At 42.4% G+C, this 13,881-nt stretch overlaps 1 protein-coding gene across 1 annotated transcript in view; it reads left to right on the plus strand.

The window, feature by feature from the left end:
• The window catches only part of BMP6 (bone morphogenetic protein 6), an 87,732-nt gene that overhangs the window by 53,163 nt on the left and 20,688 nt on the right, over positions 1-13,881 (plus strand). The window contains exon 2 of the mRNA XM_027745051.2: positions 8,888-9,080. Coding sequence (XP_027600852.1) covers positions 8,888-9,080 — 193 coding nt within the window. The remainder of the gene's footprint in view (positions 1-8,887; positions 9,081-13,881) is intronic.

Genomic DNA, 13,881 nt, shown 5'->3' on the forward strand with positions numbered 1-13,881 from the left:
ATTTTAAATTGGAGCCCTGTGTAAAACACTAAACAATAAGTGAGGCAGCAGCATGTCATGGTGTCTGCTGGAGTCACAAGTCCTGTCAGCAATGGCAATACCATTACAGTGGTAGTGTAGGCTCTGGGACAGCGTGGAAAACTTTGAAGCAGGGCTGATTTCTTCTCTGTATTGGTGTCTTGAGTGTGCTGGATTAAACCTTTTCAATAATTTATAAAACCTTAAGCACTCTGGGCAGTATTTTTACAGGGAGTGATTGCATTGTGTTCAGGAGATATCTTTCTCAGCTGGGCTATTAAATGAAAAGCTGAAACCTGCCTGTGATGCCAAGAGATGAGTGCTCAACAAAATGAAAGCATGCAACTTAAATTACAAACATTCTTGTGTTGCCTGCTTTCCTACTTGCTGCTGGTTGTTTCACAGTCATACCAATAAACATAAAACCTCATCTGTGAGAAAAGCAGAGGTAAATGCCCAGAAATTAAAAAAAAAACTTTCCCACTTTGCACAACCTGCATTTTGAAATTTGGCTCAAGCTTGGAAGTGAATTGATTTGTACTGCCTGTAATTCCTGCAGAAGGACAGATAATTTTGAGAGATGATACGAGATATGCTGAGCAACTGATACACCATTTAAAAAATCCTGAAAACATTTCCAGACTGAGTCGGTGCACCCAGGGCAACTGTGCTTCCAGGGAGCTGCTTGCCAGTGGCCATGCCAGCAGGAAATGTAGCGTGACCTGTGGCAAACCTGGAGGGTGAGAAACACTACCAGAAGATTTCCATGGGTGGTTCTAAGTGTCCCAGGCGGTTGCTATGTGAGCAGGACACAGGAGTGAATGTAGAGCCAAGGAAGCAAACAGGAGAGGTAGGAGGACCCTCTTCCCACCACGTGCAGAGATGGCAAAGCACTTCTGATTGTGTGTCCCTGCCGATGGGCCGACAGCATCGCCGCCTTCCTTGCTAGCTGGCTCTGCATGCATGAAACCTGGCTGTGAAATAGAAATGTTTTTTTAGAAAGCATAATATTATTCTAATCATAAATTATTTGGAAACACAATACAGAAATAGTTTTAGATCACTTCTTCCAGAGGGATGTTTTTGCAGTCAGGGTCTTTATCAACTTCTCAGTGGGAACTGCATTAAATATTGCCACAAAAATGCAAACAGTAGTGCCTTTGATAAAGCAATTTGGCATCTCTTAAGCAGAAAGATGTTTTGTTTTCCTAAGATACGACACTGTTTTCAGTGCAAGGACCTGCCATATGTGCCAGCATATGGAAAGAAAATGCTGGTTTTGTTAACATTTGTGTTTGTAAGCTGTGGGGAAGGAGCGAAGGAGGTGGCTGTGGTAGCGGTTGCAAAGTGATCTCTGTTATTGCTTAGGGGACAGCACAGGAAGCCCAAAAGTCAGTGTCGGTGGCAGAGATGCTGGTGGCCTGCAGTCAGCCTCGCGGGCTTAGCTCCCCCCAGAGCACTCTGCCAAGGGCTCTCCTTCTTCTCCTTCTCCTTCTCCTTCTCCTTCTCCTTCTCCTTCTCCTTCTCCTTCTCCTTCTCCTTCTCCTTCTCCTTCTCCTTCTCCTTCTCCTTCGCCTTCTCCTTCTCCTTCTCCTTCTCCTTCTCCTTCTCCTTCTCCTTCTCCTTCTCCTTCTCCTTCTCCTTCTCCTTCTCCTTCTCCTTCTCCTTCTCCGTTTTGCTTTAACTCTTCCCCTCATGCGCCAGAGCAAGGCTGGTCCCACTGCTGCCTCTTCCCACTGCAGAGTGGATAAGCTTTACTGGCCATACAGTAGGCATCTTGAAAATGTGAAAATGCCTTCTTAGTACTTTCTGGTGTCCCATGAGTATTATATATTTGATTAGTGCATTATTTTGATTTTTTGACTGCCTTTGGTTCAAGAATCCTGAAAGGAAGCTGTTGTGCAACTGTTTTAATCTGATTTTACAAGCCGATTCCAGCTTGATTCCCAGCACAAAGAAACAAAGAAGAGCTCAGTTGTATTTTTTGTCCAAAAGTAAAAGCCCCTCCTCCTTTGAAGATTTTCTGTAGAGTGTTATGTTTAGAGAGTGATTTGCTATTGTTTAAATTTAATCTCTGTACTTACATTGGGATTGGATTAATGATGGGTTATTTTTCTGAGTCATTATTTTCTGGCACTCACAGCTATGGAGCATAAAGCCAGGTCTTCATCGGATGTAAACTGGTATCACTCCACTGAAGTTAGTGGAATAATTCCACTTTAAATTATGTTGGGCCAGAGATGATATTATAGCTGTTTTGAAGAAAGCACTCTTTTGGACTTTGTTGGCCTCAAATCTTCTAATTATTTTAGAAGTGTCTAGGCATTAACTACCAACTGTATTAGATTTATGGTAGCATAGCCAGTCCTTGTCTCTAGATCACCTCAGCTGGACCCAGAGGGATCAAGAAAAGGCGCAATGCCAGATTGAACCATAGGTATGACATTTTTTTGTGGTTAAAAACTGTATGTGGGAAACGTTCATCACTAAGGGCTGGCGACCTTTTACATGCTCTTACCCATGAGAACAAACTTTGATCTGTTTGTTGGGGGTGCTGTACTGCAAATCCAGGGGACACATCTGGGAAGCAGAGGGGCTACCCCTTTTTTGGAAGTAGTTATTTTTGCTCATTCTGCTTTTCAGAAGTGGGTGAATCTGGGGAGACCTGGCAAATAGAAGGGCAGCAGCAGGAGCAGTAGGCAATGGACTTGATGTAGGGGATGAATCTGTCGCCACAGCTGGGGTGATGGAAAGAAAGAGGCTTTTCGTGGAGAGTCTGAGAGGCTGTGTAGAGTTGCTGTGATCATAGAAGGTAGTTGAAGTTGCTGGGGTGAGAGCAAGATGGGAAGAAAGGATCTCCCCCACTCTTGTGCATGTTGGGCAGGGAAGGGTTTGCTTTCACACCTTGTATTTTAATGTGTTATCTCTTTAATTCTCTTTTAAAGAATTTCCTTACCCACTACTTGTGAAATGGCTTGTTAGTAAAACTTAGAGAATGGGAAAGTTTTGCTTTTTTTGGGTCTTTACAGTAAGGAGAAAATGGTTAGAGGTGGGACTGTTTGGGAGACTTGTTATCTTTTTTTAGATTGACCTGATGGATTCAGAAAATACAGAGAAACCTTCAGGTATATTGTGGGCATCTCTTCAGAGGATGTGCTGCAGACCCCATTCATGTAAATCCATTGTGAAATAGGAGGCAAATTCTAAGACCTAAATGAAGACTGTGTCTTGCACTGAAGTTGGACATCCCTCAGCTTGGACGTACAAACCCTTACATTCTTAGTGTCTTTTGCTTCTTTTTACAGCAACTTTGACCAAGGTTGGGGGTTTTTTTTTAAGCTTACATAAATTTTGAATTTTGTTCTGTGTGAAGTATTGTCAGCTACTATTGAAGAATTCTGATGATGTAAGGTCACAGCAATAGATCAGTCATATATGTACATGGTCCATTTATTAGAGGCTACTGCTGGAGCTACAGTAATATTTAAAATATTTGAGGCCTAATCCACTGCTTCATTGCTCCAGGTGTGATAAACGCTGTTGACGTAGTGCAGAAATTGGTGACATAATACAGAGAAATTGTCTCTGCGCTGCTTATGTAGCTATTGTGGTGAATCTCCTGTTAACAATTCTAGTTTTCAGGTGCTTTCTCATTTTATTAGAGGGGGGATCAGGTATGAAGGTGGAGAAGAAATGAGTAGGAATGGCTTACATTTGCGCTCAAACTGAATTCATGAACACTTATGCAAAACTCACTTTGCATAAGCAGGGTATGAATCCTGGTTACTTTTTCTGGAGCATGGTAGCAGTGGTCCTGCAAAACCAAGTCACCATTGAAGATCTTGGCATGCAAAAGATTCTTCAGAAGTTTCACCTGTGCTGGGGTCAGGATGGATACAGAATGTACCATTCTAAATATTCATCTCTCATTTATTTGCGACCCTTCTCCTCTGTGCCCTCCAAAGTGGCCAGATTGTTATGGAAATCATAATTATTTATATAGAACATTTATTTTAAAAAATTACTTCTGGAGCCATAGGTTATGAGCCTACCTGTTAATTTTTTTGGCTTTATTACCTAGACTGTGAGCTAGAGACTTTCTTAAGCCACCATTTTGACTCTCATGTGAGCACCTGACTTAACACTTTTCTTAACAGCTGAGAACTGGAGAAAATCACCAAGTATCATGACGGTGCTGCTGTTCTGAGTGAAAATTGTGTTTCCACAGGAAAGGCTGTTGACCTGTTATTTCTGCATACCAATTTACTTTAGATCCTAAAAGAAATGCTGAAAATTCCTATGCAGAAGAAGAGTTTATTTTCATGACTGTCATTAGGCTTACATTTCCTTTGGTCCAAGGTGTGTGCAACATAGTCAAATGGCAGTAGAATGGTATAGTTACCAAAATAGATGTGTTAATTTCTTAATTAATTTTTTTTTCTGTGCAGTGTTTTTAAAGTAACAAGCATTGTAAGCAGCATGTTATTTTTAAACCAAGGACATTTTGTGCTGAAATTGGCTATTGCAACACTGGGTTAGAATTAGAATACACAAAATTCAAAACCACAGTAACCCTAATTTTGCCATTCTTGCATTTTTAACTGCTCAACAATAGTGCTGTGTTTGTATAATATTTAAAAATATTTGTTAAGGAGAATGTAAAGAGCTACTGGCAGGCTTTTCTGTTAACTGTTTCTGCACATTCACCCACTCTGCTCAGAAATAAGCTGTAATGAAAACTCAGGGGTGAGTACTCCTGGTGTCCACAGCTCACACCTCCTTTGCATCGCAAGCAAAGGAGCAGCTGCAGCCCCAGCCAGGATGGGGGCAGAGACCTGCATGGTGGAGTGGACAGTCCCTTTGGCTCAAACCACATACACCCATGATGGGCTAAAATCTGTTTGATATTTCCTTTCTGAACTCCCCCTGATACATGCATACCTGGTTTTGTAGTCTCCAAGGACTTATTCCAGCAAATGAATAGTAATGTTCAGGATAATGTAGTCAAATCATGAACATGAGTTTTATATGGCTATAGTTTGTGTCATGACCCTACAAACCCTTGTTTTGCCTGGCTTGGTCCTGACATTCCAACCAGCGCTGTGGGGAGAGGCTGCTTCCTTCCAACCTGACCCAGCTGTGAGCTGCCTGATTCTCCCTGCAAGAGCTTTGTGCAGTTGGGACATGCATATGTCCACCTTCAGATGGAAATTAGTTTTGGATTTCACATGTCACTGGTCAGATTGACCTGAAAGAATTTATGTGGAAAAAATAATGATTGGAAAGCAGCTTGAGAAATGATTTCTGCTTTTTGCTGTTGCCCTGTATTTTCGTGTATTCTGTCTGTATTTTGAATATCAGGTCATATGATGCATTGTAACGCGATAGCAATACAGACTGGGTAATCCTGGGAACCAGCATCTTGAATCTTGCCTTTCCAAATTTTACTGTTGTAAAACTTGACTTCTTTGTTAAAAATGGACAGTTTCCAGGGAGCAAAACAACTCCCAGAGAAGAACTGTTGGCATTTTATATTTTTAAGCTGTCTTGCTGAATGAAAACAGTTGATTATTAACTTGATGGTGTGACAATGAGTATATAGAACTTAAATATCTCACCACTCCCACAAAGAAAAAAAACCCCACCCTCCATTGTATCATGGGAAGATACATAGCCAGAAAAACTTTCCAACTCGTTAAACTTTTATACTTGCTTCATACATGCTTAATGTAGTCTTTTTTCCATCCTATGATGTTGTTGGGCTGCTGCTGGACGGATCACAGTGGAGGACGACACCATCAGTTTAACAGTATTTCTTTCTGAATGTGCTTTTCTTATTACAGAAAAAGCTGAATTGCTTCATCTGAAGGATTAAAAAAAGGTTTCCTTGTTTGTGCATTTCAGGTTGTTTATTCTGCCAAGCCTGATAACGAAATCAGTCAGAATGTTTCCCCTGTAATCAGTTTAGTCAGCTTCTGTGATTGTGTGGCATATTCGGACAAGGGCAGGGATAAAGGAAGAAAGTTTTAAAAAACAGGAAAATACTATTGTAAATATATCAGGCAAGTTATAAACTGGGAAAGGGCAATTGGAGTCAAGCATCATACCTGCTGCTATTTGTCATGCTCTATGGTAGATGTTTTGGTGGGTTTTTCTTCCTCTGTGGCTTGTGTTTGACTTTTTAGACGAGGAGTATGGGAAAATACTGATTTAAAGGACTAGAGTTCGGTTATATCACTTTTAAACTCTGTATTTTTTAGTGGAGATGAGTGGAAATTAGGTCACTGTAGCTGACTTGAGGTGAGAAAGGAACAAAAAACCAGTGATGTTTGGGCTCCTTTTGAACCTTGTGCTGTGTGGGACGGCTCCAGGCTCTCCCTTCTCTGCACTTGGAGAGGCCACATTGCGTCTTGATGTGGGGCAATAGCTGACAGGAAGCATCGACTATTCCTTTGCTGTCTCTGGTGTAACTTTAGTTTTCTGGCGCCCTGATGGAGTTCGGTTGCTTACTCTGGTTGTGTCCTTCCCCTTGCTCTTCCTGCTACTCCTTTATCATCCTCATCTGCGAGCCTGGGGAAAAGCTGCCTTGCTGCACCTCGCCCGCAGGTCAACTCATCCCCGTGACAGCATGGGAGGGGATGAGGGTTTCAGCTGGTCATTGCACTCGTAAGTGAGGATGTAGCAAGTTCTAAATTGAGAACTGTTGCTTCATATGTGTGCCTCTGCAAACCCGTGGATTTAGACATTCCCTCACCATTAATTACATCCTCTCGTCTTTTAGCAGCAAGTAAACAGGCCAAGTTGGGCATGTCATTCTGCCGCAAGCAGCCAAATGCAGTTTCTCGTTGGTTGGATGCTTGCAAGTTTCTCAAAGTATGTGGCTACTCTCTTTTGGGAGATGCACCCCGTGGGACTCTCCTCAGGATGGGGAATAACCAGGCAGCTCAGGCCCCTTCTTGGAGGATGTACGTGCAAGTGACAACAACCAGTCTGGTGTTGCCAGAGTTGTTCCCTATTAAAAGCAGGGGTGGGTGCTTCAAAGGGAAGCCCAGATCACCCATAACTGATAGGCAGAGGGATAATTCCTAGGTGGCACTGGAATTGAGTGGTGCCATCATTTGCCTCGGTGCAATCTCTGACGAGATGCTGGGTGTCACCACCTCTTTTCTGGAAGCTACAGGGTCCAATCACCTGCATTTGTGAGTTGTTTGGCATCTAAGCTGCTCAGACAGATGCAGTGCAAGACTGGCAAAATTGGCAGAGGCATCTGAGTCTGGCAGCAGTTTGAGGATTTGCCTGTTTGCCTTGTGGGAGCCCTTAACACACCATCTCCAAGTGTGGTGTCCCAGAGAATGCTAAGCAGCAGTCATGCAGAGGTGAAAAGATTTCCAGGCGAGCTTCAAAGAGAAGGATGTGACTAACTGTCTTGCAGGGAGCCAGGATGTGGACCCAGCCAGATGAGGCAGCTCACATGAAAGGGCTGCCAAAAGAAAGGGAGAGGACAGACAAAACAGGGACTGAGGAATGAGGAGGAACAGGCACTTGAGAAAGGTAGAGGAAAGTCTCCACAGGCTCTTTCCAGCAGCTGGGAGATGTCTGCTCTCCAGGGAGGTAACCTGTGGGTAAAGTGATGAACCTCAAGCACATTGGCTGTCGTTCCTGGCTCCGCTGCAAGCCTCTGCCACCTGCCCTTGGACAAGTCACTCTCCTGGTGACTCAGTATCCCAGCTGTAAAACAGAGATTGCTGCTTACCTCATGGGGATGTTGTGAGGGTAGGCTCATGGATGCCTTTGCAATTTGATGTATGAAGTTGGGGGGAACAACAAAAAGTGACCACAAAGACAAACATGAAAAGGGATTTCTTCTTCCCTTGCTGCCTCTGAATGTACTCATGTTCCTATTGATAATATAATGGTGAGTTATTCGTCACTGACATATATGCCTTCAATTGCACTAGTGGGAACAGTTTTTTGGATGCAATTTTGTATGTTTTAATAATATGTTAACGTTTTAAGCAATTTCTAATAGAAAATTAGAAAAAATAACAAACAATTAATCAAAGTCAGAATAACCAAGATGTAATCAAGTAATATGAGAGTGGAACTAGGAGCAGAGTTTTTAAAGGGAACCTCAAAAAGAGAAAACACAAATCCTGAGGCATAAAGAAGGGATTCTGTTTTACGTCCGTCTTAAATCCTATAGCTGAGAATGTACCTGAGGAAGTCTAAGACCAGAAACCAAAAGGGGTCACTCATTAGCTCTCTCATTCTCAAATAAGCTTCTGCAAAAGGAAGGGGAGCTCTGGTTAGCTTTAACCCTTAAAAATAAATGTCATGTTGCTCGTATTCACCCACAAGGTGGTCCAGTGGCTATTTCTGGCTTTTCAGGGAGCCAGAAAACAGCACATTTTAGGGCAGTTAAGGTATTGGTTGACCTGGTGCTATGGTTTAGTCTGTGCCTTTATGTGCTAAAACAAAATGGAAGTACTTACCTCCTCTGTTGGAAGAGGGCTGTGAGACTTACGGAAATGCTGTAAAGAATGTGGAGATCTGCAGGTGGAAAATGCTGGGGGCGGTCACAGCTTCAGAGTTTTACACGGGCAAAATTCACGGTCATATTTCACCTGTCAAAGCTGGCTTTTCTCTAAAAAATAAAAAAACCTAAAGGAATTGGCTAGAGAAGAGGAACATTCATCTTCTCTTAGTACTGTATTTTTAGGGCTTTAATTGCATAAGCTTTCCTGGCACTTGCCAAGGCTATCTTTGGAGAAAAAAATAAGATTCTTGGTGGCAGCATGTGGAAACCTTTTGTTGTTAAATTTTAGTCATGGTTCCTTTTTTTCCTTTCCTTTCCTTTTCCCATCTGCAGTTGAGTACGACAAGGAGTTCACACCTCACCAGCGGCACCACAAGGAATTCAAATTTAATTTGTCTCAGATTCCTGAGGGGGAGGCCGTCACAGCCGCTGAGTTTCGAATCTACAAGGACTGCGTTTTAGGAAGCTTTAAAAACCAAACCTTCCTTATCAGCATCTACCAAGTGCTGCAGGAACATCAGAACAGGTATGCAGGAGGGCCTTGCTCTGTGCCACCAGCTGCTGTCCTGGAGAAGGCTGAGCTTTGCACTAATGTTGAGAGGACTGAAAATAAATATCAGGTTTGTTAATGTTAACAGGGTTATGTTATTGCATGGTCCTTTCCTTATGGGAAATGGGCATGGTAGAGTGCAAACGGACCCCAGCCAGGGAAAGTCCACAGTATTTTAGCCTGGGGTGCGACTTAGCTGCAACCTTTGTGTTGTCTTTAAATAGAGAAAGAATCTGACGAGGAGCAGTAGATTTTTAAACCAATGCTGGCATTGCAGTTGTGTACTGAAATACACATTCCGCCTTTCAACTTAATCCTACCAGCATAAAAAGCATAGCCTGTTTGAAAAATACTGGTAATTAGTTCAAACTTGACCTGCTCGCAGCTGGACTTAAATTAAAGTAAATAAAGCAGAAGAAAATTCAGCATGCATTTTGTATATGCAGGTAGAAAATCACTCCTTGACTTTCAGTGGCGTTGAGAGAGGCAAAAGTGAGAGAGGCACAGTAGAAACTTGGACACAAAAAATCCAAACAAGTGTAAATGGAGTGATTAATTTAAAACCTGTAATGTTTCAGGTGGAGGAATCATGTAAGGCTAAAAGATGGAAATACATGGTCAATTAAATGTCAGATTAATGCAGTGGTACAAAAGGGTTTCATTACTTGTCAGTACTGTAACTGTTCCTCTGCTGCAGGCATAAAAAAAAGAGAAATCAGCAGTGCTAAAAAAAAGCTCCATTTGTTTTCTCTGTGAAGGTTTCATGGATGTTTTCCTTTCTGCTCCTTCTTTCTCCAACCTTTCCATTGGTACCATTTGGGGCACCATGAGCCTTTCATGATTGGCAGTTGTGAAGGCAAGATTAAATAGCTTGTGATTGTTCTATGAGGAGTGTGGCTTCTGGGGAAATGGAGAGAAATACTTGGGTGAATAGGTGATGGGGAAGAAGTTGTGAGTTTTAAAAGATCAGTGTTGTGCTTCCCTTTGTGCTTCGAGTTGCAAATTGCTGGAGTGCCTCCAGGAGTAACGTTCTTGCTGCTTAGGATGTTAACATCAATGCCCACTTGTTACATCAAGAGCTGATGGAACTCCAGACGGTCATGCAGATTTCGTAGATGTTAGCTGTATTGTTCATTTAGAGCCACATTGAATAAAAAATGGCCAGTGTTGGTCTGCTTTAGATTCCATAAACAGAGATCCCACCTCTGGAGCTGGAGGAAAACCTCTGCCAAGTGTCTGTGGAAGCAATTGATACTCTGCTCTGTGGCGGTCACCAAAGCAGGGCACAGAGTAGGAGAACTGTCAACTTTTATGTTTATATAACATTTTTTTCAGAGTAAACTGAGCAAGCAAGTAAGACATTGCAAGAAAGAGAATAAAGTACAGGATACGGCCCCTAATAGACCCCATTCCTAACAAGTTTACAAACTCTGTTCTGAAAATGACTGTGTGCAGCAGTGATGCTGCAACCTTGTGTCTTTGTTTAACATACCATACCAGAAGCATGCCAAAATCAGATTGCTCTGTGAAGCTGTGATGTGCATCCTTTGGCACTGGGCACTTTGGCACCTGCATGTGCTGGACATCACTGGGTGCTAGAGACTTGCCTACGGACAGAGTAGAGGCAGCAGCTTGGGTGGGAACCACCAGGGTGGTCTCTGTCCAAAACTGACAAGTATTTTGGGTCTTTCAATTCCCTTCCGTCATGTTCCTTCTGCCGTTGCTGGCGGCCATGCTGAGGGGATCCCACTGTTGGGACTGGGAATCATAAAGTGGCTTCCTCCAGATCCAGACTGCCAGCAATTCACTGTCCCTCCTGACATGGGCTAGGCGTGAACCACTGACCGAGGGATGAGTGTCTGTAGTTCATTACTAACCTCTGACTCATCCAGTCCCTCAAGGCTCCCTTTTTGTTTCTTTTTCTTCTTTATTTATTTATTTTTACTGGGGGGAAGGAGGGAGATGTTTGGCTAAAGCAACTTGTGCTTCAGATGAGTCTGTGGGAATTGTCACATCATCCGCACAGAGGTGGGCAAGATATGGCTCAGAGAGTTTTGCAGCTGTAAAAAGGACATGCCCTTTTCTACCCTTTTTTCCTTTCAGCTTAAAGGACTCTTTCATTTACAGGTAAAATATAAAAGCACATATGGAAATGTATGTGCTTCTGTATAAATACATGCATAGGTTTGTATTCTCTGTATATATATGCATATATATATATACATATAAATAACCCCTTTTATGTTAAATATATGTAGGTGTTAAAAGACAGTTAAAATGAGATAGTAGAAGCTGCTTATTGCTCAGTGTTATGGTCAGTTGAGGTCTGACTCCATAGGCTACTGCTGCTATAGATTCAGATGTTCACCCTCATTGGTGTCCTGCGTGGACTTTGGCCTGTAAACATTCTTGAAAACAAATACTAAAAAGTGGTATTTAGCTGTTCACTAATATCTCTGCATGGAGAGGAAAAATGCCTCAGATTCTTCTGGTGTGCCTTAAGGAACTATATTCTTCTGAGTCGTTTTGGGTTTTGATCATCAATTCACTTACTTGCTTTTACTGGGGGGGGGGGGGGGGGAAGTCCCAAATGCTTTTTTCTCCCCCTTTTGTCTCAGTGGATTAATTTGGAATGCAATGTTTTCTTTTCCTGTTCAGAACACTGGAAGGTTAAATTATAAGAAAAAGAGTGCACTGGTTTTTGAAGGAACTTGCTAAATATTTGTAAGTCTTCCATTGAATTTTAGCAGACATCTTCTGAGCCAGAAAATAACAGCTGCCTTTAACTTGAAAAAACTCTACTAAAAAAGTTGTGTCATGCTTCCTTTGGGCTAATGGTTTTGAATAAGAGCCTGATATTTCCTGACATTTTATGACATTTTATTGCATAAGGAAGAGTCTGTACGGATCTTGAAGTCTAGCTGGTGAATAGCAGGTGAGACAGAGGAGTTGATGTAGTGCCTTTTTTCATCTTTTTCTGCTTACAAATATTCCTTCTGGTCAGGAAAATTCATCTCTAAAGGCTGCAGAAGGTGCCTGTTCAGTGAACATCTGCAGTCTTCAGAGAAAGTTCAAAGACACCATGTTAATCTTGGATTTTATGAGGTTAACAGTTGTCTGAGGTGGTTATTGGTAGCTACTAAAATACTTTTGGGTGCAAATAATTTTTAATTGGGCAGCTTGCATGTATGGATTTAAACCAGCAGTCTACAAGAGAAAGGCAGCAGGCACCTCTGGGGGAACATATCTGTAAAAAAAAGGAAACCTGCCTGCTTCTCTCGAAGAAAAAAGTTTGGCAGGGCAGGAGATAAGAGAAAGCTTTAGTAAATACAAATCTTCACCAATGCTCAGAGCCTGGAAGTATCCCTTGGCTCCAGTTAAGTGTAATGAAGTGGCTTAATTCAGTATTACTTGAGCAAAGGGGAAAAAAAAGCTCATCTGGACAGTAAAAGCATGAGCGTGTGACTCTAGCCCAGATGTGCGCTGCTGCACGGAATTGTGAGGCTGTTCCTTGATGGCTAAAAACAGAACCAAGCCTGAGGCTAAAATTTCTACCAGTTGCTGAATTATCAAACTGATTTTTGCCACTTGTAGAAAAAGCTAAAAGCAAGGACCATGGGCCCATTCGAGACTGTCTCCTAGACAGGAGTGTAAGCAGAGAGAACATGAACAATCAGAGATCAATGGTGATTGAAATAGCATAAAACCTCTGGGTAGAAATTTGACCCTCTCCTCATTCAAAGACATCAGAAATAAGAAAAAAATACTTGTGAGGACTCCAGGCAGTGAAACTCACATTGAGGACAGTGTGGTCTAAGTACATTCTCTCTTAAAAAAGAAAACATTTTTAATAGTGACTCACTTGTGTCAGTAATATTTTCATCTCCCCATTCCTTCCATGCTTTTGTAAGGTAAGAAAAATAGTGCCTAGAAACTAGGCTTTTGTTCTCTAACCAAACCGCAGTTAACGGCCACATTTTGTCATAACACAAGCTGCTGGAGTTGTCAGTGGGATGATGCAAAGAGATTAATGAAATCCTCAGGATGGGTCAAGCTTGTGGCCAGCCATCAGTGGTGAGCATTTTGGATTGTGTGGAAAAGAGGCTTCACCAAATAGGGCTGAGGTGACATCTGGTTTGCTCTGAGGGGGATGACTCTGGGTTTTGAAACAGGCTGTGGGCTGTAGGGGCTGACGCTGGGAGAGGGAACAGGCGATACATCTGCCGGATGTTGCTGCCCTTCAGCTTCTGACCGCCCAGAGTTTTAAGAGACTAGGCTGTTTGAACACTAGGGTGGGATTTTTTTCTTCTCTCTTTTTTTTTTCTTTTTTTTTTCCCCTTCGAAATATGCAGAAAACAGGGACGTTTGCCAAAGCACCAATTTAGGAGGACAAGTGGTATCAGCTTCCAGGTGCTTGTCCCACCGTGGCCATATCTGACAGACTGTTTAGTTTCATCAGGCAAGAGCTACACAGACAAGAACCTTATGCAGTACCAATGCACAGCTAAGCCCTGCAGCTTGCCTTGATTCTAAAGTGTAGCACGGATTTTGTGGAAGAATCAGCAAAGCCCTCTGTGATTTCTGATACCACTTGGGAGTGGTCTCAGAAGTCTCACTTGCTGTGTAAGTGAGACCTTTACAAGGGAAGGGAAGAAATGAGTTTGTCCCTGAAAACAGCTCATTATTTAAACAGTTTTGTTCTTGAAACTTCCTTGTTCTCACCCAGAGAGGTGTCAGGTCAGGACTAGGGAAGGCAGTTTATGGTTGATCAAAGATG

This window comes from Pipra filicauda, unplaced genomic scaffold (assembly GCF_003945595.2).
Source record: "Pipra filicauda isolate LSUMZ 115617 unplaced genomic scaffold, ASM394559v2 scaffold101_size5749837_pilon, whole genome shotgun sequence".
Classification (NCBI taxonomy): Eukaryota; Metazoa; Chordata; class Aves; order Passeriformes; family Pipridae; genus Pipra; species Pipra filicauda.